We start from the raw sequence: 25,058 nt of genomic DNA, 5'->3' as shown, positions 1-25,058 counted from the left end.
TAAATTCTATCTGACTTTTGTTTACACGATGATTTGATGGCTGCATTTTTCAGTGTTGATTATGATTATATCTCGTTTTTCTCACTTTGCTGTAAAACATCATTAGGCATCCAGTAAGGCGATAAAGAGCATATGGTTTTCAAAATTAGTGCTATGGTGAGGTAAGTAAAACTTCTAACTGACAACACAGTTGTTAGTTTAAAAAATCATTTTACAAGAAAATGACCAAGTTCAAAGTTAATGCGAAGAGAAATTTCTGATGTATGCAGTGTCTATATTTTAGTGATCTGTCACTCTTGTTTCTATCTCAAAATTATTACATGTGATTTGATAGTTAAAATCTTCTGCAAGTAGAACTCAAGATATTGTAAGCTGGTTCTAACTACTCTAATGGCCAATAAATATCAAAGAAAAAGACTAGGTGTTGAGAAGAAAAAAAAGTAAGGGACTTCTGGGCAACCTATCACTTGAGGAAGAAAAGTTATAGCACAATTTAAATGGCATAACACATAAGAACATAGTACTATATTATAGTGAGAGAGGGTGCTGGGCAAGAACTGCGACTCAGCCCTCTGTCATGCCAGCTCCCATTAATGGGAGTAAATTGGAGCTGGCTAGAGAAAACCTGCACCTAATTGGTGAATGGGAGACAGCTGCCCACCCTATTAGCCTGGGGTTATATAAAAGGCTGGAAGGAAAGAAGCCGGGAGGAGGAGCGGAAGCAGAGCAATAGCTCTTCCTTCTTGGGTGCAGACACTAGAACCCAGGCTGTGTCTGGTGAAACGGTGGTGGAAGCATAACCTGTAAATAAACAGCACCAGTGGTTACTGAACCCCAGGGTCCCCGAGTGACTTTGTCAGCACAGCTGGGGCAGAAGCCAAGAGGGCCTTGCAGCACTCTGCTACACGCAGTTTCCTCCTAGCCAAGCGTATTGGTAATGGCAAAAGTCTTTCACCTCCAGGATGTTAGTTTGAATCCAAACCAGTTCTGCAGAGACAAAAAGTTATGACCATCCAATGGCCATTCAATGAGTTATGTGGGGAAAAAATGCACCTCAATTAATTTTCTAGTGGCTGTTTCAGAAAATACCATCACAACTGGCAGCAATTGACACCTATGATGGCAATCTGTGTAGACACACCAAGAACTGGAGCTGGAACACTGAACCTCTTGAGGTGCTTCCTCCTACACAGAGTTGAAGTATACGGGTCGAGTGATAAACTTATTCAGTAGCTCCTGATGCTGTACTTCTTATGCTGGTAAACAGAGAAAAATCAGGCGCCAGGATAATCATCTTTTGAATATCCCCAAATCACTAATTTTTACTATTTTATTTTTAACAATAAAGGAAACTTACATAATAAACAGTCCAGATACAGAACCACAGATAAGAGCAATTAAAGAATAAAGTTATTATTGGATTACTTGTTACGTTAACTACTCAAAATAAAGAGGCTGGATATTTCGTCATAAAAATTCTTCATCGTTATGTGGTCCATAGAGACAATGATGCTAGATTTTCCCTTGATATAGTAGAAAGGGGGCAACTGGCAGGGCATTCTCCACAAGGACTCTGGGACTCTGGAATTCCCTCCTGACCCTAGTCCAAAATAGCCTAGATTTACTGACTTTCAGGGCACACTCCAGTGCCTATTTGTTTTGCTTTAATGAGTGGTAGGTATGGCCAATGTATGAGGGTGGTAAATGTACTGCTACTTGGTAGAAAGGTGAGCTGATGGAATTGCATTTTGGTTTTATAATTTTAAATAATTGGCTGTATGCTATGAGTCTGTGTATGGACGCTCATTAATTATTCTAAAACCTGAGAAAAACAAATAAATAAGATAGCACAGTTCTTTCTTTCTAGAGGATGCTCAGTGTTTTCGAGTTCTATCCAAAATTCAGCACAGATACCTTTACCCTAACACTGGTTTGAAAGGATAATGGATCAATAACAGAGTTCAATATAGTAAACTTACATACAAGATCCTGGTTCCTGACCAACAGTGAAGCTACCAGGGACTTATAAAATCAAATGCGTGTCCTAGGAATGAGGAGGATTGTTTGTAACCTATGAGCAACCATCCGCATAGGTGTATGTGTTTGTTGTTTTTAAGGCAAATCAAAGAGTTTAAGTTAATCAAACTCATATCTACAGCAGTTCTCTGCACTGGCTTCTCAAAATACATTACAACAGGACTTATACTTCAGGGAAAACACTAGATTTTTTTAGCTTGCTCTACTTCAGTGCTTTGACAAAACTACAATAAAGCCCAGAGCTTCTAAAAAGTTCTGTTCGGATCCCTTGTCTAGATCCACCCCTTCTTCAACAATGGAATTGTAACAGGTTGAAAACCTTTATTACTCTACAACTGTATATACAAATGTGTTTAGCTTTTTGAGCTTATAAGAAAACTTCAATTAACCACAACACATTTGAAATTTACTTATTTAAATAACACCATTTCATCTGGCTAAAGAATGTGTCTCTCCAGAGATCATTCACAGCAAACAAGTAACCCTCCATAATAGCAACCAGATAACCAGCTCTCATGCTCGGGACATGCACATTTCTTATCCTACTAGAATCAATTTGCCATCTCATTATCACCAAATTCCCAGCCACTTTTATGCAGTGAATGTGGTGGCATTCATTTACAAGGCAAAATGAGAACTCTCTATTTTATTTTACATTCTGCCTGCTGCAATAATGAGCAATCATCTGCTCAAATCTGGGGTGAAGTCCCAGAGGACTGGAAAAGGGCAAATATATCTTTAAACATATCTTTAAAGAGGGGAACAAAGAGGGTTTGGGAAGATTATATATCAGTCAGCCTAATTTTGATCCCTGGAAAGATACTGGAACAAATTATCAAACAATCAATTTGTAAGCACCTACAGGATAATAGGGTTATAAGTAATGGCGAACATAAATTTGTGAAGAACAAATCACTCCAAACCAGCTTAATTTCCTTCTTTGACAGGGTTACTCACCTAGTGGATAGGTCTAGCACTATTCAATATTTTCATTAGTGACTTGGATAATGGAGTGGAAAGTATGCTTCTAAAATCTGTGAATGACACCAAGCTGGGAGGGGATGCTAGCATTTTGAAATACAGGATTAGAATTCAAAACAATTGTGAGAAATTGGAGAACTGGTTTAAAATCAATAAGATGATATTCAATAATGATAAATGCAAAGTACTACACTTAGGAAGGAAAAATCAAATGCACAAATACAAAATAGGTAATCACTGATGAAGCTAGGCACTAGTACTGCAGAAAAGGATTTGGATCATAAATTGAATATGAATCAACAATGCGATGCAGCTGCAAAAAATCTGCTAATATTATTTTCTTTAACAGGAGGGTGATATGTAAGTAACAGGAGGTAATTGTCCCACTCTACTTGGCACTGGGTAGGCCTCAGCTGCAGTACTGTGCCCAGTTCAGGGTGCCACACTTTAAACAAAAGAACTTTACAAAAATGATAAAAGGTTTAGAAAACCTGAACTATGAGGAATGATTGAAAATACTGGGCATGTTTAGTCTTGAGAAAAGACGACTGAGGAGAGCGGGGCAGAACCTGGTGACAGTCTTCCATGTCCACTGAAGGTAGACAAGAAGTAATGGGCATAATCTCCAGCAAGGAAGAGTTAGATTAGATATTAGGAAAAACTTTAATTATAAGGATAGTTAAGCATTGGAATAGTCTAAGGAACGCTGTAGAATCCCTTTCCTTGGAGGTTTTCAAGAATTGGCTAGACAAACACCTTTCTAAGATGATCTAGATTTCCTGGGTCCACACTCAGTGCAGGAGGCTGGATTAGTTGCTTTCTTGAGGTCCCTTCCAGCCCTACATTTTGATGATCTTCAACCACAGGATGGTGAGGGACTGAAAGTTCAAATGTTAGCAATAGCAAAAAAAGATTTTCACTTCTAGGTCTCTGTTTCAGCTGTGAGACACAATTTTGATCCAACCCAGATAGTTAAATATCTGATGGGTGTTATATGGTCTTGTCAGAAGCATTTCGTAGTGGACAAGAGTCGATAAGAACAATGAATGATTACAACGGGCACCCATGCTGGCAATTTCCACAGAAGAGCGAGGAAGAGAGTGAAGAATGAACTGAACTGTGACACACAAAGATTATCCTTCCAGGTGAGGGTTGAGACACATTGGTAGGGTGGAGATGCCTGGACCATCACTGCCTGTGCTTGACCTGTTTTGTAGATAGGGGACTCCCGTATTCAGGGCTCTCAATCCAATGCAATACATTTCACAAGCACTTCAAAATTCAGCAAACAGTGGTAATACTCTCCAGTGGCAGCGGGGAGGCAAAGTTATGAAGGATTAAAATGTGAAATTCTGTCTCCTGGGTAGCATGGTGATCAAGTAGCTGCAAACAGACGGGGAACTAGCCAGCAGCCTTTCTAAATCTTGGAGAACTGTCAAATTCTAATCCAGTCAGTATTAGAACTTTATCAAGGACAGAAAGTGAGAGACTCTAAAGAATTAAGTTAGATAACTAAACAGAGAATCTCTTCATATCTACAAAATAATGGTAACAATGTCTTGAATTACCAGTGTTTCTAGGGTTCGTTAAACTCCCATGGAATGCAATCTGCTCACTTTAAAACTGGCAGAATATTCAGGTTTCACAAACACTGAGAAATTATGAAACACAGGCTTAGTCTGAGGTTTGCTCAACAGAGGCCTTGTCTACACTACACAATTAAGTCAACCTATGTGAGGTCGACGTACAGCCACTGCAGTAACTACTGTGGCTTTTCATGTCCACACTATCCTCCTTCTGCTGGAGCACCTCACTGACTTAAGTGGGGCAGTGTGGGGGAATGACAGCCCGAACTGTGAGCCCCGCTGCTGGATGCTGACAGCCTGGTGCCGAGTGCTGACAGAAGCTGTGAGCTCCGCGTGTAGCCTACAGCCCGCGCTGTGATTGCCTGGTAGCAGGGCTCCACACAGAGCCCACAGCCCAGGATGTCAATACCTGTCAGCGGGGCTCACAACTGTGAGCTCTGCGTGGTGCTGACATGCGATATAAGTAATGCAGTATCTACACAGAGATTGCATAGCCCTACCTAGCCCTACCTACACCAACCTATGCGCTACGCGTCTCATGGAGGTGGACTTATTAGGTCAGTGTAGCGGGGAACTTACATCCATGGGAGCAAACCTGTAGTGTAGACACGTACAGAATCAGGTCGACAAAAGCTGCCTTACACCAACCTAAGTGTAGTGTAGACCAGGCCTAAATGTTTCCTAATGTAATCAATCAGGCAAACAATTAAACACCAAACATACATAAAAGGTGTACATTATTTAAATGCTGTGGTCAGCATATACCCTTATGAAACAACTACCTAATATATTTTTAAAATGCCAAAGGAATTAATCATAGACATTTTTTCAAGATGGGACAAATGGCAGCCATTTCACAATAGTGGCCCTAACCAGTAGGAAATCTCTATGTCAAAGATTACTGGAAAATAGTCAGAGATGAAGTAGCTAATAATATGTTTTTTCTGTCACTGCTCAATGTTAAGGGATACAAATGAAAAATCTGTATTCTAGGCAAACCGTACCTCGTGGTTTATGTCTCCCTTAACTCTCTCAGCACTTTGAAACACCATATTTTGAAAGTGAGATATGGACAAGGGTGCAAAGAGGGTAGGGATGTAAGAAAAAAAAAAGAAAGGCAAGGAATGCTGAAAGAAAATGGGAGGGAGTAAAGGAAGGGAATTAAACAAGAAAGATGAGGGAACAGATGATGTCAGACATTTTATTTTTTTACCACTTTTCACAAGTACTAACAAATGGCAATACTGAAACAAAAGATCAGTTTAGTAGTAGGTCTACATTAACGGAATCAAATGCTACCTATCACACTGAAAAGTCTGAAGCTAGGAAGCTCTGGTACTTTTTGTAATGTCTAAATTCTTACATTTATGACTCTGTATTCACCTCTGTTGAACCCAATGGAAGTAGCACATTCAGTGCCCAGTCTGATCCATGCTAGAAAATCCTCATTTCTGCTGTCATAGGTATAGTATTTTAAACAACTTAATGTTAGCACATTTCTGAGCCTTGCAGCTGTGGCTTCCTTCCTGTCATGGTGGGCCCAGACCCAGAACTAAAGTTAATCAAACCTTCATCCTAGAGTGATCATTTCCTTCCTACAACCATCAAAATCTCCATTGTCTCCCCTCTCCCCGTACTGCTTATACAGTCACCAGTGCAAGTAGCTTCTCTTAAAGCAATAGAGAAATAAGTCACTCAGTTAAAGTCACGTGTGTTACAATCACAAAGTCCTGCAGGACCCAACCATTGCACACTACCAAAATGTTGCTACATTTCTCTGAGTAGCAAAAAAAATCCAAAAGTTCATTCTTAACTCCAGAGCTCCTATGTAGGCCATTGTCAATGTGCAGGACAACATAATATGGTGCCGTAGTGTTACTTTTATTTATTCTTATTCTCTGGTTCTGGTAAAGCACCTAAGAATGTGAAAATGTTTATAAGCAGATAGAAAAGGTGAAACACTGCCTAACAATTTGTTTAAAAAAACATTTGAAAATAAAGGAGAGCTAATATTGATATTTGGACTCAAAATACAGTAATCCATAATGTATAGGGGTTGATTTTTTTAAAATGCATTGAAGTCAAGCATTAGGTTTGTGCTTCAAAAGTTTAATATGTACAAAACCAAATCAAGTTTAATATTGAAATTTGTGTCTCTGCAAGATGCAGTTGACTATGCATCTTGTTTAAAATGAAATTTCCCTGAGAAAGTTATTGGATTCACTCAAAATGCAATCTGATTTACCCAAAAGCAGTAAATGGGGGGTTCTGCTTAAAAATGCAATAATAAATCCCACATTTTCTGAACACTGGGAGAAGGGACAAAAAACCTGGAATTACTTTTGCTTATAACCATTCCAGAACACAAAGCACTCAGTGCTCTCTGGCAACATTAAACAGCTCATCTTCAGTTGATGGACAGTTTTATAAAGGGGATTAGAGATAGGAACAAATCTAATGCAGAGTGTAATCTTCACCACAGTACCATGCAAGGTGATTTCTGGCTCTTGCTCTTCATTGCTTGTGATTATATGATGTATAAATCAGAATAATTTGATTTCACATTGCTCACCTCAGGGAATACTTCAAGTATCAAAGGTATTAGGTAATTTAGAGTTTACTGTTGACATTCCTAAAAGGAATCCTTGAGTTGCGAAGACCAGCATGTAATGAACAAGTGGCAAACGCAGCTCGCCCATCAGCATTCCTAAAATTAAATGTGTGGCAACTATTCCCTCTGAAACCAATTTGAATAAAGTAGTGTTATTTATGCATATCAGACGGGTTCAGATGCCCAGGCCATTTAATGAACTCCACAGCTACTGGGATCAATGAAATAAAAATCCCTTACTCAGATCAGTATTTGGAAAGCTGGTAGATCCCAGGGTATTCATACCAATCTCATTTACATGGACATGACTGGACTACAGGTCTTGCATCTGGAACTCATAAAATGCTTCTGAGCAGTGGCTCTTGTTTTAATTACAATTACTGCTATTTCATACTGGTCCATTCAACTAGGTGGATCATATATTTCTTGCTGTTAAAATAATTTTAGTTATGGTTTACTGGTATGATCTTAAATGTGAACAGGGAAAATCCAAGATGGTGGCATTCTGAAATTCCATTTCCTCCTCTGGATGGCTCAACAGCTCAGTAAAACTTTCCCCTGCATGAGTTTAAAAATGTCATGCAAAAGTGCTTGAAGTGACAAAGCTTAAGGTGATCTCCTTTTGTTCTCAAACATTTTGAATGACATTAGGGAATGTTTGAATGTTTTCTACTATTAGACATTGCATAAACCTCAAACACACGTAGCGATGGTGCCTCCCCCCCCAAACATTATAGGAGCATTGATGTAAAAATAACTACGCCAGTGTGAAGAACTGGATGTTTAAATAGGGGGTTCTTGAGTAGAAGTTGGGAGGTTATATTACTTCTGGATTTGGCACTGCTGCCACCACTACTGGAAAATTGTATCCACAATTCAAGTAGGATGTTGTGACACAAGAATGATTAAAAGACTGGAAAACCTGCCCTACAGTGAGAGACTAAAGAAGCTTGATATTGTTTAACATAACCAAGGAGAAGACTGAAGGGTAACTTGATCAGTGTCTGTAAGTATCTACATGGGTATCAATAATTTGATAATCTAGCAGACAATCAAACTAGCAGTCAAAAGTATAACAAAATCCAATTGCTGGAAGTTAAAACAAGACAAATTCAGACTACAAATAAGCATGAATTTTTAACAGACATGGTAACTGACTATTGGAACAACTTACCAAGAATTGTGGTGGATTCTCTATCACAGGCAATTTTTAAATCAAGATTGTATTTTTTTTTAAATATGCTCTAGTTCAAACAGGAATTAATTCAGGGAAATTCTATGGCCTATGTTATAAAGGAGGTCAGACTAGATGATCACAATGGTCCCTTCTGGCTTTAGAATCTATTATATATGCATGTAGCTTCAATATCAGAAAGATTCATATATCTGAGAATCAATCAGTAACTCAGTACTTGTATTTACTGCTACAGGAAGAGTTTCAAGTCCTACACATTTTTATTTAAGATCAGAAATACCATCAGTCACAATTTTAAGGATACAACTGCAGTGTATTCACATTTATAGCCTCTACGGATCCAAAGCACACTGAAATCAGTGGCAGGACTCCCACTGACTTCAGTGGCCTTTGGATCGAGACCCAGTTGCAGCGGGAATGAATTCAGCATAACAACTTTTAGACACAGTGGACCAAATGCACACTTAGAGCTCAAATGTTCCACCCAGACTTTATTTCTAAAAACAGATTAAATAGTCATTTTCTGTTATTTATGAATTATTTCCAGGCATGTGTTATTTCAAAAGGCATTTTCTTCTATCTGCACAAAGTGAACACACATACAGATGAAGGGATCAAATAATGTTGCCTCTACTAGCAACACAAACTGAAATTGAAAGGCAATATTTTTTGGGTTAGAGTTCATATTTAAAAAAATGAAAGCTGAACTGTATTTATTCTTGGGACTGGACTATCAGTCCCACCACTTACACACTATTTATTTCTTGCCATAGTTGCTTTATCCTCATTTAATTTTACGATTTCCCCCTATTTTTATAATACTTACAAGCTAGACAAAATACCAGTATTAGTGTCAAACTTGGCATCCTGATAACTAACAATCAATCTGTAACATATTGCCTCATCCATTTTCTGGCTATTGGCAGTTAGTTGTCCCATTTGTCTTCTTAAATGTCTATTTACATGCTAAATTATTTGAAGTATCATTCTTCTCCGGCTCTTTTAATTTAGTTTCCTTTCCTTTGCAGCCAACACTATTGAAAACGGTAAAATGAAATGCCGTCACACAGCATGCTGGTGAAAGTTCACTTCATATTTTTGCATATTCATACATCAAAATGTATGGAAATCCAAAATATGACTGATCAGTAACAATATACTACTTAGTTTTAAGTGGGCTTGGCTGATTCTGCAGCTGAGGTATGTACAATCAATCATCCTTTATTCATCCATTTGTCAATATTTTGGTTAAGCAGGTTCAAGTATCATTTATACAGTGATAAGTATGTTCAGTGCTGTGTAACAGTTGAAATTTGCCCCCAAAATTAATTTTGGTAACTTGCTCATTCTCTTTTACAAATTACATGCAGAACTTGCTGATATTAAATGTACATTGTAACACATATTCTTCTTTCTCTTCCACTTTCCTAATCAAGAAAACTATTCCCTCGTATCCTGAAAAATTTACATTGCAGCTAAGAAAGTTACAAGACTGTCTTTTTTTTTCGGGTTAGTGACTTGGTAGGGAGTTGTAAGACCGAAATTGGAGATTGTGTGTATATTACTACCCAGAAACTACTGAAAACTACTATGACTGAGAACTCTTTTCCTTGTGAGTGAGGTTGACAACGCATGCAGTGAGGTCATGGGGAGAACTCATGCTGAGGCTGTGAGTGTAATGGGATTAAAGAAGACAGAAGAGGGGGTCAGGGTCACAATGTCAGAGTCGCCATGTAATTCAAGACGTTCATCTTACATATTTCAATACTGCAACCACTAAATAACTCTCTCATCTTACCCTAACATTTTTTTCAAGATATACCAAAGGTAGTTTGGTGCTTTAGAGGCAACTAGGCAACATCTTGTAGAGGAATTCATGCTCCAATCACCTCATTTTGTTATGTAGGAAATGTAAGATGATGTGTCCAAAATATTTTCTGAGTATAGGAAAATGAAGACACTTCAATTTGAATTCAATGACCCTTATTAGTTTGTTATCAATACAGAAAACGATTTAATCAATGGTTACAGGAATGGTGCATCACTGGAAACCCTTTGAACAAAATTCACGGCATGCAACATATTAATATGAATCACATTATGGGCAAGCAAAAAAATTAGTCACTAGAATAAATTTCACTAAGAAAGTTTAATTAAAGATTAAATTTTTCAGGGATATGCACTTCTTCAAACAACAGAGTACAACATAGCTAGCATTACGAAGCCATATTTCTCCCGTCTCTATATTGTAAAACAACGGTGTGTAAAGTACAGCTGTAAACTGACAGACCACATAGTCCATAAGGCAAAACAGGAAGATTAGTTTCAACCAGTCCTTTGAATTAGGTAACAACGGATTGCATTCACTGCATTTCAGAAACATTGCTTTGAACCCTGAACTTTAAGTAGGTGAAATGTTCCTTGATTTTATATTGATTTTTTTAAGTCATTTAAAAAAAACAAAACCTTTTCACAAAGTTCAGCAGTAAGGCCCAATTTGACTGGCTACCTGCAGGTTGCTTAAAGTCACAAGAGATAGCACCAAGAGCTGCACAAACCTTTGTAACAAAATCTAGTTCAAATTTACTGAATTCACAGTGGATGCACTGGTTCTATTGACAACATACTGGGCACTGTGAAACACTTCTGATTTCCCTGTGAATATTCATTTCAGTGAAAGAAAATACTCTAGTTGGAAAAGTTGAATAAGCATCTCTGGGGGCTATGAGCTAAAACAAACTAAAGAGATTAACCAAGTTATTCACCCATATGTTTCAGACAGTCTGATATATTAGCAAATTTAAAACATATAAATACATGTTATGATATTTTAAGTGTGAAAGTATTTTCCTCTCATGGACCTCTAACTATATCATTGATTTTACCCTAGAAAGCATGAGAGAAGTTTAAAATGATGGAAAATATATTACTTTTAGTTGCACTTTCAGTGGGTATAGTGCTGACATCGCTGGCAATACTGGTGCTCCAAGAGGACTTGATTTAGCCATGGTTATGCAGCCAATAATCATACTAGTGTGATTTTTATCACACTCATTGGATTTTTATTACAGGAGACAAGGTGACACTAGCAGCCACCTGATGGAAATCTTGCTTTGGAGCATGTTGCTGTGAGATCGACTGATAGGGGATGGTAAATCTTCCATGTCACTTCCCCTACGCCATCCCCCAACTGAGTCAATTCCACATTGTGTTAGAACAGCCGTAGTGATATATTACGAAAGAGACTGTTTACCCCTTTTAACACTTCCTGAAATTTTCTAGGATACTTCAGAACCTTTTAAAGATCTCCCCATGCCTAAATCACAGCAATATATGCATATTGATACATAAATATTTGTTCATGCTAATAATTTATTTCAGTTCAAACATTTAATTTTGTAAGGTAAACAAAAGAAAGCTAACACTGATTTATTTTTTGCAGAAGACTTAGCTCATCATTTAACTTCCCTACTTTTATTATCTTAATTCATTTGAAGAAAATATTATACTAATTTATCTTGAGAAGTACGTGTTCCTTTCTATGTTCTGGAGAAAACATTTTGTGGATTCTACATAATAAGAGGTAAACACACCACCAGCTTTTAACTGAACCAATCATTGAAGTGATGGAAAAATGCTACTGTAAATTGAACCTGCCCATTTGTTCAGACCCAAAGTTGATTTACTGTTGTACGTCATTGTGTGATGCAAATAAACACAACAGAAGTACATAAGAACGGCCATACCGGGTCAGTTCAAAGGTCTCTCTTGCCCAGTATCCTGTCTTCCAACAGTGGCCAGTGCCAGGTGCCCCAGAGGGAATGAACAGAACAGATAATCATCAAGTGATCCATGCCCTGTCTCTCATTCCCAGCTTCTGGCAAACAGAGGGTAGGGACACCATCCCTGGACATCCTGGCTAATAGCCATTGATGGACCTATCCTCCATGAATTTGTCCAGTTCTTTTTTGAACCTTGTTATAGTCTTGGCCTTCACAATATCCTCTGGCAAAGAGTTCCACAGATTGATTGTGTGCTGTACGAAGAAATACTGCCTTTTGTTTGTTTTAAACCTGCTGCCTATTAATTTCATTTGGTGACCCCTAGTTCTTGTGTTATGTGAAGGAATAAATAACACTTCTTTAATTTACTTTCTCCACACCAGACCTCTATCATATCCCCCCTTAGTCGTCTCTCTTCCAAGCTGAAAAGTCCCAGGCTTATTAATCTCTCCTCATACGGAAGCCATTCCATAAGCCTAATAATTTTTGTTGCCCTTTTCTGAACCTTTTCCAATTCCAGTATATAATTTTTGAGATGGGGTGACCACATCTGCACGCAGTATTCAAGATGTGGATGTACCATGAATTTATATAGAGGCAATATGGTATTTTCTGTCTTATCATCTATCCTTTTCTTAAGGATTCCCAACATTCTGTTCGCTTTTTGACTGATGCTGCACACTGAGTGGATGTTTTCAGAGAACTATCCACAGTGACTCCAAGATCTCTTTCTTGAGTGGTAACAGCTAATTTAGACCCCATCATTTTATAAGTATAGTTGGGATTATTTTTTTTCCAGTGTGCATTACTTTGCATTTATCAACATTGAGTAGCACTAGGCTTTCAAGGAGTTCTGTTCCAGCATTCGGAATCCTTTATTGTTTACGCTGCTAGAATCTAGCAAACCACTCTCCCTGCTGTTGACACAATCACGTAACTCCGAAATGAGTGGTTATAAATACAGTCAGAGCAGGAGATACTAATAAGATGTACTCTAAATCCTCATTTGAAGATGAAATAATTTCTTGAATGGGCACTGTATGATTATGCTGCCATGTGTGGGGTCAATATGATTGACTCTGGCAGCTCTCAACTCAATCTCATACTTGGCTATCACTTGATATTAAAAAAATTAAAGCCTTCTTCAAATCAACCCTCCCCTATGACTATCCACAAGTCACTGAGCTCTTATTTATGTATATTTCCTAGCATCTCTCAATTTGAATAAAAAAAAACACACCCAGCTCTCCAGTACCTGTCAGCATGACAGACAGATTTAAACAAGTGTACTTTCAACTCTTGAGTCCATGCTGACTAGCTTCTTCCAGTTCTCCAGCTGTTCACAAGGACAAGACCCTGGAGAATACAAACTACTGAAAAGAGCTTTACTTATTTTGTCTAAATTCTGCTTACTCCTGGAACAGTATTCTCCTGGCAAAACACCAAAACATAAGAAGTGGCAACCGATTACACGTTAGGACATCCAGGTGAGTCAAAATATTTTGCTGCCAATATCACTGGGCACAAGTACAAATACTGCATAACAAAAATACCATATTTAATTAAGTCTGAAGCAAGCAAAATAGCCCTTTTTCTTGGAGGGGGAAAAACCTCTTACCTTTCGTAGCTATTCGAACACACTGAGTTTTAGTTTCCTGTTGAGGAGGGAAAATTAAAGAAAATACAGTCAATTGCGTATTTCAATTTCTCCCACTTCACAAACAGTATTAGTACCATAGATTGCATACGCTGGTGAAGAGCTCTAGGAATATTAGTGGAGACTGAGGAGTAAACGAATTTTGTCTCTACAGAGGTGGCAATCTCAGTAAAATTGTTAACCAATTCCTAATCTCTCTCTAGACCAGGGATCAGCAACCTTTGGCACACAGCCCATCAGGGAAATGCGCTGGCGGGCCGGGATGGTTTTTTTTTTTTTTACCTGCAGCGTCCGCAAGTTCGGCCGATCGCAGCTCCCACTGGCTGTGGTTCACCGTTCCAGGCCAATGGGGGCTGCGGGAAGCGGTGGCCAGCACATCCCTTGGCCTGCGCCACTTCCCGCAGCTCCCATTGGCCTGGAACGGTGAACCATGGCCAGTGGGAGCTGCGATTGGCCGAACCTGCAGACGCTGCAGGTAAACAAACCGTCCCGGCCCACCAGCAGATTTTCCTGGCGGGCCGCGTGCCAAAGGGTGCTGATCCCTGCTCTAGATTTATAGGTATTTTACCACAAAAGAACTTTGCACATATTTTATTTACATACACACACAAATTGTATTTATTTTTTTCCCCACCAGTGGTTCATGCAATGCATGAGATCACTCAAATGTCAGAGAAATGAATTGGTTATGCACACTGGGTAAGAGGCAGTTTCAATCTTAACTGAATTTCTTGGCCTTCTTGTGTAATCTCTCTCTTTAGGTGTAATATGATGTTTTAAAGCTAACATCAGAAACAAGAAAAAGTTATATAAGTTTGTGTGATGGGCTGTAACTGGCCCCTTAAAGCCATTTAGGTCTGTTTTAACAAGTAATTAGACAATGATTAAATCCATTTTAATCCAACAATATCTGTATTTTTTTCACCCAAAGCAGCATTTCTTTGCTGGGATCTATGTCATTGCCTTCAGGATTCCTTCTTTCTTTTCTTGACTCCTCTCTCACCCCCCAAAACCTCAAAAGAGAGGTCCTGAGCTAAAAATGTATATGATGTATTTCAATAAAGAGGCATTATTCAGCTCAGATAAAAGCTCCTCTGGTTGATATTGGAAATGTCAATATATCCTTAACTAAGGAGCATCTTCCTTAGGTATTGCTAATGTATCGACATTTAAACTCTCTGCAGCAACCATTGTGTAATGTAGGCCCCAACCCAGAAGAGCACTTTTGCACACACCTAATTTTAAGCATGTCAGTAATCCCACTGATTTAAAGTTAAGCAAGTGGTGAAATATTTTGCAGGGTCAGGGTCACAGTGTACAATTGCATTCCATGTATGTTGTGGTAAAACTGAGAGATACCAGCAACTGGAAACAAAACTAATGAAAACTGTGAGTCCAAATCTGTCCCAAGCTTTTACATCATACCAGAGAAGACCATTTCACAAACACACACAGCCTCTCTCAAACTGAAGATCAATAAAAAAAAAAAAAAAGTCTCTCTCTCACCTTTTGGTTATAACCTGTAAAAATACAGAAAATGAAAAATGGATCTGTTTTTTTTTTTTTTTTTGTTATTGGTTCTGTTTATATTTTTAAATCACTACATACTGTACGAAAAATCAGTTTCCTCAAGAACCTAGTTTAGTTGTTGGAAGCCAACAAAGCTGTTAGGTGGGTTAATGTAGAAGGTGAGGGAAATGTGTATGAATGTGTGACAGGTAGCTTTTCTTTCCTGTTGTTTGCCTCGATTAAGTCTAGCAAGAGAAAAGTCTATCTCATCAGAAAATTCCTTCAGCTCCATAGTAGCTCCAGTGTGCAATTTCATTAGATATTTCATTTTTTCCTACCCTTATATGATGAAGGGGCAATTTTCATAATTATAGATATAGGTGAGACTTCATTCAAAAGGCTCAATGCAGATCTAGTCAATAGTCATGATTGCTTTATTATTAGCCACAGCAGAAATCCAAATAGAAGGGTACAAATGGCTTCTATTTCTTTCAGAAGGACCTGGTGAAGATCATTTGCCTTTAATCCAGCTGCATATCCCAGCAATTTCCCTTAACCCCCCTGCACAGCTGATATAGGGGCTCTATACCCAGAATGTAGCAATTTCCCATAGAACTATACTTATCTAAAACGTAATTCATAAATTGACTATTTAAATACCTCAAGTTACTGTGCTGAACACAGTTCCCCACACCCATATTTCAGTTTACAAAAGAAAATCATTCAATGACAACAGCATGAGGTTTGAAAAGTCATGTTGTTTTTCACACCTGGAACCCTCTTCAGAGTTTAGCTTCCTGTCATTTTGTTCTTTTCAATATACATAGAGAATCAGCAGCAGTGCGCAACAACTGTGTCAAAAATGAAAAAAGGAAGGAGGCAATGAAAGCAATCCAAAGCCATGCCCTTAACTACTGCACGGTAGTCAAGCAATCAAAGCAGAGTTGTGTATAAAGATGCTCACAAACATACCATGGGCATGGGGTTACTTCACAATCAGTGGATTTTTACTTTTTAGTTGATGTTTGGTGTCAGAATCCTGAAAAGTTTTCATCATTTTATTAACCTGCTGAGCAAAGTAAGTTCTCTTTATGCTGCAGTAATCTAATCTTTTGAAGTGTGTAAGTATTGAGTTAGGAGAAGAATAATGGATGTTATTTACGGAGGAGGCAGAATCACACAGCTGAAATTATTTCATTCAAACTATTACTGAGATTTATTAAATTCTCAGCTAGTAACAGTTACTAAGAAGCAGGCGCAGTGTGAAATATGAATGGCTCAAAGCCATATTGTTACAGTATAGAAGCTAGTGCAAGGTTAAAACAGCACCATCACCAACACAAAGTACGTCGAACTTTGAGATTCATCACCAAGGATACCTTCTGAGCTATTTCCAACAGGAAAATATGGTCGGTACTTACTTTCTCAACACTGCTCATGGCTTGGAAATAGATATTGTAGCCTTTCCGAGGAGCCAGCGGTGGGTTCCAAAAGCCCTGGTATGTTCTATTGTCACCGACAGTGAAAGGGGCTGGTTCAGGAAGGTTACCAGGGGGCAATTCAGCAGCAAAGTAATATGGTGAGCTTCCGCTTAGAGCATTTTGGTATGTGACTGGGACTTGGTAGCACTCCATTGTGCCTGTTTCTCGTTTTGTTCGGTGTGGATGCAGCTCCTCAACAACAATCTGGTAAGCACTTTTTAAAGAGAGAAAAAATGATCAGGTAATCTGTGATTCTCAAATCTCACACTGCACAAAAACATAATGCCAAATGGCACTGTGGTCAGTTTAAAAAGACAGTGGAAAAGAGAAACAAAAGCTTGTAAAAGTTATGCTGAAGCTATGCAACTCAGCCATTAAATGCTACACTACTGTTATGCACTTTTTTTTTTAAATAAACCACTTTCAGCCCTAGCCTAGAGCAGAAAAACGGTATTCACTGATTTTATTTTACACATACAATTATTTTATTTTTTCTTACTCTTTCAATACTGCTTCTTTCAACATATTTTCTAAAGACAAAAAGGAACAAAACAAAACAAAAAATCCCTCACCAGTGAAATTTTTTGTTATTAAGTAACCCATGAATGACTCTGACATTAACCATAGACATTGTAATAGATTAAGCTCTTTGTCTGATATTCGGAAGCATTTGAAGTTAGCATTTTCCTTTGAAATGATATTACAGAAAGCTCAGCTTCAAGGCCCAACATAATGACTGCCTCCAGGCTGTGCCTGAAGCACCAATTTGCAGTTGTCATATCATCAGAGACTGAATGTGCTGACAGGCTTCTCCACCTCTTGACCTTGCTATGGCATCTATCTTGGCTCAGAGCTATGCAGATCTAAAATACAAGTGACATGCTGTAATACAAGCACAGATGGACAGAAATCTGTCCACTCCACCAAAATAGACTGCCTCATTTTTCTGCAGTTGTCAACGATAAAATGTTACAAATTGCTGAAGCAGATGGCATTCAGCCTATTAAAACTCCAACCCAAACCTGCCAATACCTTTCTTGAAATGGTCCAAAGCTTGGTCACTTTTCAAAATCACCTTCTCTAAAGAGAACAGGTAATTATAAATCTTCTTTCCCTGTTGGGGAACTACATAACCACCGTATGTTACCAACTCATTACCAGCATTTAATGTTCTGCAGAAGCAGAATGTATTTTTTAAAATGAAGTACAGAGGTGAGTTCTTATGCTGGAAAAAAAAAAGCGATGGGAAAGGGGGGGAGGGGGCAGGATTTCTTGTACCCCAGAGCTTGAAAAATGCTCATCCAATTGTAGGCAAGAGCAGAAACAGTTGAATTAACTTGACAAGATTGTCAGTTTTATTTCTGCTTAAAAGCCTTCCAAACAGGAGGAGTGAAACTGACCAGAGTTTTGGAAGTGTCACTCTGTTGCTTCACATTCTCTGCAGCTCCTTTCTTGAGAGCTGCCAACTGACTGGAATTGACAAGTATTCTGTTCTCTGAAGTGCCAGGAGAGCAGGAAACTTGTCAATTGCAATATCCTGCCAGTTTACATGAATAAAGCCAGCAGGGAGAGTGGAAGGACTTTTTTTTTAAATTAAATAAATGGAGATATCCTATCTCCAAGAACTGGAAGGGACCTTGAAAGGTCATCGAGTCCAGCCCCCTGCCTTCACTAGCAGGACCAAATACTGATTTTGCCCCAGATCCCTAAGTGACCCCCTCAAGGACTGAACTCACAACCCTGGGTTTAAGAGGCCAATGCTTAAACCACTGAGCTATCCCTCCCTCCATCTCAATGTGCACACATGTGACTGCAAGAAAACTTATCTCCTGGAATATACTGTTGTGTCATTCAGCTCAGAAGTGGAGTTTTTAACATAGTTTCATATCAGTCCTTCTAGAGTGAGGGTGTCAAGAGTTTATTCACTTTCAGAGGAATATTTTCTTTTTATTAGTCAAAAATATGACTGAGGGAGTGAGGTAGAAGAGATACATATTACCCAATTGAACTTTAACAGTGTCAATTTAATTCATGGCAATACTTTTGATATTTTGGATCAAAATATACCGCAAAATGTGCAGCATGTCATCTGAGTCAGGCTTGAATTTTCAGAAAATCAGTTGCAAATTCTAATAAATTAAAAATCCTCTCCTCCCCACCCCCCAAAAGTGAGTATTATAAAACTGATTTTGCAGGCCACTGTAGCTTAAAAACTACAAACTGTAGAAGGAAGATCAGAAACATATACATAGGGTCTGTTGGGATGCGTGGGGTTATGTAATTATTTTTTATAGTTAAAAAAAAAACAACTAGCATTATTTCTCTAAAGTGAGTTTTATGTGCCATAATTAGTAGATGAAGAAAAAAAATTGGTTATTTCCATTGTCCAACTCCAGATTTTTTTATCCCTCTCGTCAATAATTTTAAAAGGCTTGTGCATACAGCCTTTTGAAATGTTGCCCGAATGCAAAACTGAAAGCTCAAAAGGCATATGGAGATTTAAATAGTCTAGTCAGGACCATTAAGACGCCATCCTTACATCACACCCTTTTACCAAAACTATCCCATCCCAGAACACACATCACTACACCAAACATCCACAAATAATATTGATAAGGGAGAGGAGTTTGGTAAAGGGGTATATGGAGAAGATCCATAAGATTGCAGTGTCTGGTCTGGGGTGTAAAGAGGTTGTAATAATAGCATAGTGTGGGCCAGTGGGTGGAAGAGTACAGGGTATGTATGGTTAGGAGACTTAACTTTTCATGTTCTAGCTTTTGAGTGTTTGAGTCAAGCATGCTGTTTGAGCAGCAGCCCTAACTGCTTCACAACTAAGTTTTTTGGCATATTCATTAATATATAGGTGAGGCCCCATACCCTAAGAGGGCACTTACATGGGCCAGTGTCTGGAGTTCAAGAAATCTGTAGGATGCAAGTCATATTCTCTTCATCTTGCTGGCAGCCAGTACACAAAAGGAGAAGAAAATGAGAGAAAGAGATAAATAGGAAGAAGAAATGAAGTTTGGAAGTAATGAGGGACAATATTCTCCCTCTCTCTGTGCTGGTTAAACAGGATTTGAGCTATTCTAAAAAGAGAGATGGTGCTGAGTAGATTGTTGGTGCCCAAAAGCTCTGAGATTGTCGGCAATGAGAGCTGGGCAGATAAGCGGAGAGAGAGACCTGAGAGAAGGGGGCAATGTAGCTCTTCTGCTGAGCTTTGGCATATAGAGACCCTTTTAATCTCTAACTGACCTAATTAACCAAAATGCCACAGTACGTACAAGTAAGTAAGGAGCAAGTTAAGGGGCTCAATGCCTGCCACCCTGCCAGTGGACCTCAACCCCCCCCCAAAATCAACCCTCAGCGAGGTGTGGATAAATACTGTCCATACTTGGGGCCATATCTCGACGCAGATTTAACATGTGCTACCTAACCCATTTTAAAGGTCTAATGTAGACAAGGCACATGATTCCTTTAATTTGTGCTAAACAGGTCAAGTTACAACCTTGGCCCTTACTAGGTTCCACTGGAAGTCTGGCTCACTACTAACCTAAGTTGTAATTGCTGCCTTATTATTTCCCTCTGTGGCCCATATTGTTGGACTCATGGTGTAATGAAAGCAGCCAGAGGGATACAAACACATTTCCAATTACAAAAACATCCCTGAAAAATATCTAACATGTGTCTGAAATAGATTATTTGTAATACATGTGGCATAAAATTTGAAGGTGTGATGTAATATCACGGTTTTATTGGCTGTGTTTAGGATGCCCTGCAGAAAGGGACTACAAATCACTTAATATGGACCACTGAAAGGTAACCACTTTTAACTGCTACTAACTGGATCTGAGCCACTAGTTTGGTGATGAAAAACGACACGTCTTGTAACGAATTCTGAATCATGCAGTCCCCTCCCCTTTTGCATTTCTTGTCTACAGTTGGTTTAAAACTTCTGGAGGCCATAAAGAAAACTAGAGATTATGAGATAACAATTGACCAGCAAGACATGATTATAGTCATGATTACAGCTGTGACTACCACAGCATGTAGCGTTTTAAGAAGTGATTGACAGCTACCTGTAGATTTGAGTTGGATTAAGGAACATCTGTTTCCCAAGGGCTATGGCAGAGACAGAAGTACAGTAAAACCTAATCTTAGTGAAGTTTTGTCTGTGTTTTTAGAGGCAAATAACTACAGAATCAGTGGAGGTATACTATAAACAATGGGCCTCTATTGGTTGGAAGTAATGAGGACATTAAAGAGGTGATTAAATATAATTATCTCTGGACCATCCCTGGATGCCTGGTTTGTAAGAAAAATGAACAGCAGACTCCTCAATAAGCTAGTCAGCACTGTCCTCTTTGAGGCTGGGAACCTAGAGTTTAGCTCTTACCCCCTGCACAGTCAGAGCACGTAAGTAGGGTGCAGCAGGGGCAGTCATCTTTTAATATCTACCTAGTAATGCTCATTATGACAGTGAAATATGCTTATGGTGGAAACAGAACATCAATGTCAATGTATGCAGAGTGAAGCTTCACTAAAACTGGTAGCAAAGTTCACTGAAATCATAAAAGATTAGGGTTGGAAGAGACCTCAGGCGGTCATCTAGTCCAATCCTCTGCTCAAAGCAGGACCAATCCCAACTAAATCATCCCAGCCAGGGCTTTGTCAAGCCAGGCCTTAAAAACCACTACGTATAGAGATTCCACCACCTCCCTAGGTAACCCATTCCAGTGCTTCACCATCCTTCTAGTGAAATAGTTTTTCCTAATATCCAACCTAAACCTCCCTCACTGCAATTTGAGGCCATTGCTCCTTGTTCTGTCATCTGCCACCACTGAGAACAGCCTAGATCCATCCTCTTTGGAACCCCCTTTCAGGTAGTTGAAGGCTGCTATCAATTCCCCCCTCAGTCAAAGAGTCATAGACTTTAAGGTCAGAAGGGATCATTACGATCATCTAGTCTGACCTCCTGCACAATGCAGGCCACAGAATCTCACCCACCCACTCCTGTAATAACCCCCTAACCTATGTCTGAGCTACTGAAGTCCTCAAATCATGGTTTAAAGACTTCACGGTGCAGAGAATCCTCCAGCAAGTGACCCGTGCCCCACGCTGCAGAGGAAGGCAAAAAACCCACAGGTCTCTGCCAATCTCCCCTGGAGGAAAATTCCTTCCCGACCCCAAATATGGTGATCAGCAAACCCCTGAGCATGTGGGCAAGTCTCACCAGCCAGACACCCAGAGAATTCTCTGTAATAACTCAGATCCCACCCCATCTAACATCCCATCGGGCATATTTACTGCTAATAGTCAAAGATCAATTAATTGTCAAAATTAGGCTATCCCATCATACCATCCCCTCCATAAACTTATCAAGCTTAATCTTGAAGCCAGGTATGTCTTTTGCCCCCACTGCTCCGCTTGGAAGGCAGTTCCTCTGATGGTTAGAAACGTTCGTCTAATTTCAAGTCTAAACTTCCTGATGGCCAGTTTATATCCATTTGTTCTTGTGTCCACATTGGTACTGAGCTTAAATAATTCCTCTCCCTCCCTGGTATTTATCCCTCTGATATATTTATAGAGAGCAATCGTATCTTCCCTCAGCCTTCTTTTGGTTAGGCTAAACAAGCCAAGCTCTTTGAGTCTCCTTTCATAAGATAGCTTTCGCTCACTCTTCTTTTCTGCAGACTAAATAAGCCCACTTCCCTCAGCCTCTCCTCATAAGTCATGTGCCCCAGCCCCCTAATAATTTTCGTTGCCCTCCGCTGGACTCTCTCCAATTTGTCCACATCCTTTCTGTAGTGGGGGACCCAAAAACTGGACACAATACTCCAGATGTGGCCTCACCAGTGCCAAATAGAGGAAATAATCACTTCCCTCGATCTGCTGGCAATGCTCCTACTAATGCAGCCCAATATGCTGTTAGCCTTCTTGGCAACAAGGGCACACTGCTGATTCATATCCAGGAGATATGACTCATAGCCAGTCGATCCCCAGCCTGTAGCAGTTCATGGTAATCTTCCGTCCTAAGTGCAGGACTCTGTGGGAGACTGTATCAAAAGCTTTGCTAAAGTCAATGTATATCTTGTCCACTGCTTTCCTCATATCCACAGATCCAGTTATCTCATCATAGAAGGCAATCAGGTTGGTCAGACATGACTTGCCTTTGGTGAATCCATGTTGACTGTTCTTGATCACCTTCCACTCCTCCAAGTGCTTCAAAATGGATTCCTTGAGGACCTGCTCCATGATTTTTCTGGGGACTGAGGTGAGGCTGACTGGTCTGTAGCTCCCCAGATTCTCCTTCTTCCCTTTTTTAAAAGATAGGTATTTATATTTGCCTTTTTCCAATCGTCTGGGACCTCCCCTGATCGCCACGAGTTTTCAAAGATAACGGCCAATGGCTCTGCAATCACATCAGCCAACTCCCTCAGCACCCTCGGATGCATTGCATCCGGTCCCATGGACTTGTGCATATCCAGCTTTTCTAAATAGTCCTTAACCTGTTCTTTCACCACTGAGGGCTGCTCACCTCCTCCCCACACTGTGCTGCCCAGTGCAGCAGTCTGGCAGCTGATCTTGCCTGTATTGATGCAATTTAACATAAAATCATAGAGCTGGAAGGGACCTCAAGAGGTCATCTAGTCCAGTCCCCTGCACTCAAGGCAAGACTAAGTATTATCTAGACCATCCCTGACAGGTGTTTGTGCAACCTGCTCTTAAAAATCCCCAATGATGGAGATTCCACAACCTCCTTAGGCAATTTATTCCAATGCTTAACTACTCTGACAGTTAGGAAGTTTTTCCTAATGTCCAACCTAAACCATCCTTGTTGCAATTTAATCCCATTGCTTCTTATCCTACCCTCAGAGGTTAAGAAGAACAATTTTTCTCCCTCCTCCTTGTAACAACCTTTTATGTACTTGAAAACTGTTATGTCTCCCCTCAGTCTTCTCTTCTCTAGACTAAACAAACCCAATTTTTTCAATCTTCCTTCATAAGTCATGTTTTCTAGACCTTTAATCATTTTTGTTGGTCTTCTCTGGACTTTCTCCAATTTGTCCACATCTTTCCTGAAACATGGCACCCAGAACTGGACACAAGACTCCAGTTGAGGCCTAATCAGCGTGGAGTAGAGTGGAAGAATTACTTCTCGTGTCTTGCTTACAATGCTCCTGCTGATGTATCCCAGAATGATGTTTGCTTTTTTTGCAACAGCGTTACACTGTTGACTCATATTTAGCTTGTGATCCACTATGACCCCCAGAGCCCTTTCCGCAGTACTCCTTCCTAGGTAGTCATTTCCCATTTTGTGTGTGTGCAACTGATTGTTCCTTCCTAAGTGGAGTACTTTGCATTTGTCCTCATTGAATGTCATCCTATTTACTTCAGACCATTTCTCCAGTTTGTTCAGATCATTTTGAATTTTAATCCTATCCTCCAAAGCACTTTCAACCCCTCCCAGCTTGGTACTGTCCGTAAACTTTATAAGTGTACTCTCTCTGCCATTATCTAAATCATTGATGAAGATATTGAACAGAACTGGACCCAGAACCGATCCCTGCAGGACCCCACTCGTTATGACCTTCCAGCATGACTGTGAACCACTGATGATTACTATCTGGGAACGATTTTCCAACCAGTTATGCACCCACCTTATAGTAGCTCCATCTAGGTTGCATTTCCCTAGTTTGTTTATGAGAAGGTCATGCAAAACAGGATTAAAAGCCTTACTAAAGTCAAGATATACCACATCTACCACTTCTCCCCTATCTACAAGGCTTGTTACCCTGTCAAAGAAAGCTATCAAGTTGGTTTGACATGATTTGTTCTTGACAAATCTATGCTGACTGTTATTTATCACTTTATTATCTTCTAGGTTTGCAAACTGATTGCTTAATTATTTGCTCCATTATCTTTCCGGGTACAGAAGTTAAGCTGACTGGTCTGTAATTCCCCGGTTGTCCTTATTTCCCTTTATATAGATGGGCACTATATTTGCCCTTTTCCATTCTTCTGGAATGTCTCCCGCCTTCCATGACTTTTCAAAGATAATTGCTAATGGCTCAGACATCTCCTCAGTCAGCTCTTTGAGTATTCTAGGATGCACTTCATCAGGCCCTGATGATTTGAAGACATCTAACTTGTCTAAGTAATTTTTGACTTGTTCTTTCCCTATTTTAGATTCTGATCCTACCTCATTTTCACTGGCATTC

At 39.5% G+C, this 25,058-nt stretch overlaps 1 protein-coding gene across 1 annotated transcript in view; it reads right to left on the bottom strand.

The window, feature by feature from the left end:
- The window catches only part of PTPRK (protein tyrosine phosphatase receptor type K), a 564,673-nt gene that overhangs the window by 66,778 nt on the left and 472,837 nt on the right, over positions 1 to 25,058 (bottom strand). The window contains exons 12-13 of the mRNA XM_026649826.2: positions 16,780 to 17,053; positions 13,811 to 13,847 (exon numbers count right to left, since the gene is read on the bottom strand). Coding sequence (XP_026505611.1) covers positions 13,811 to 13,847; positions 16,780 to 17,053 — 311 coding nt within the window. The remainder of the gene's footprint in view (positions 1 to 13,810; positions 13,848 to 16,779; positions 17,054 to 25,058) is intronic.

This window comes from Terrapene carolina, unplaced genomic scaffold (genome assembly GCF_002925995.2).
Source record: "Terrapene carolina triunguis isolate 2854851 unplaced genomic scaffold, T_m_triunguis-2.0 Scaffold85, whole genome shotgun sequence".
NCBI classification, from domain to species: Eukaryota; Metazoa; Chordata; order Testudines; family Emydidae; genus Terrapene; species Terrapene triunguis.
Note: the sequence above shows the minus strand (reverse complement) of the source record. Positions and strands in the feature narration are given on the sequence as shown.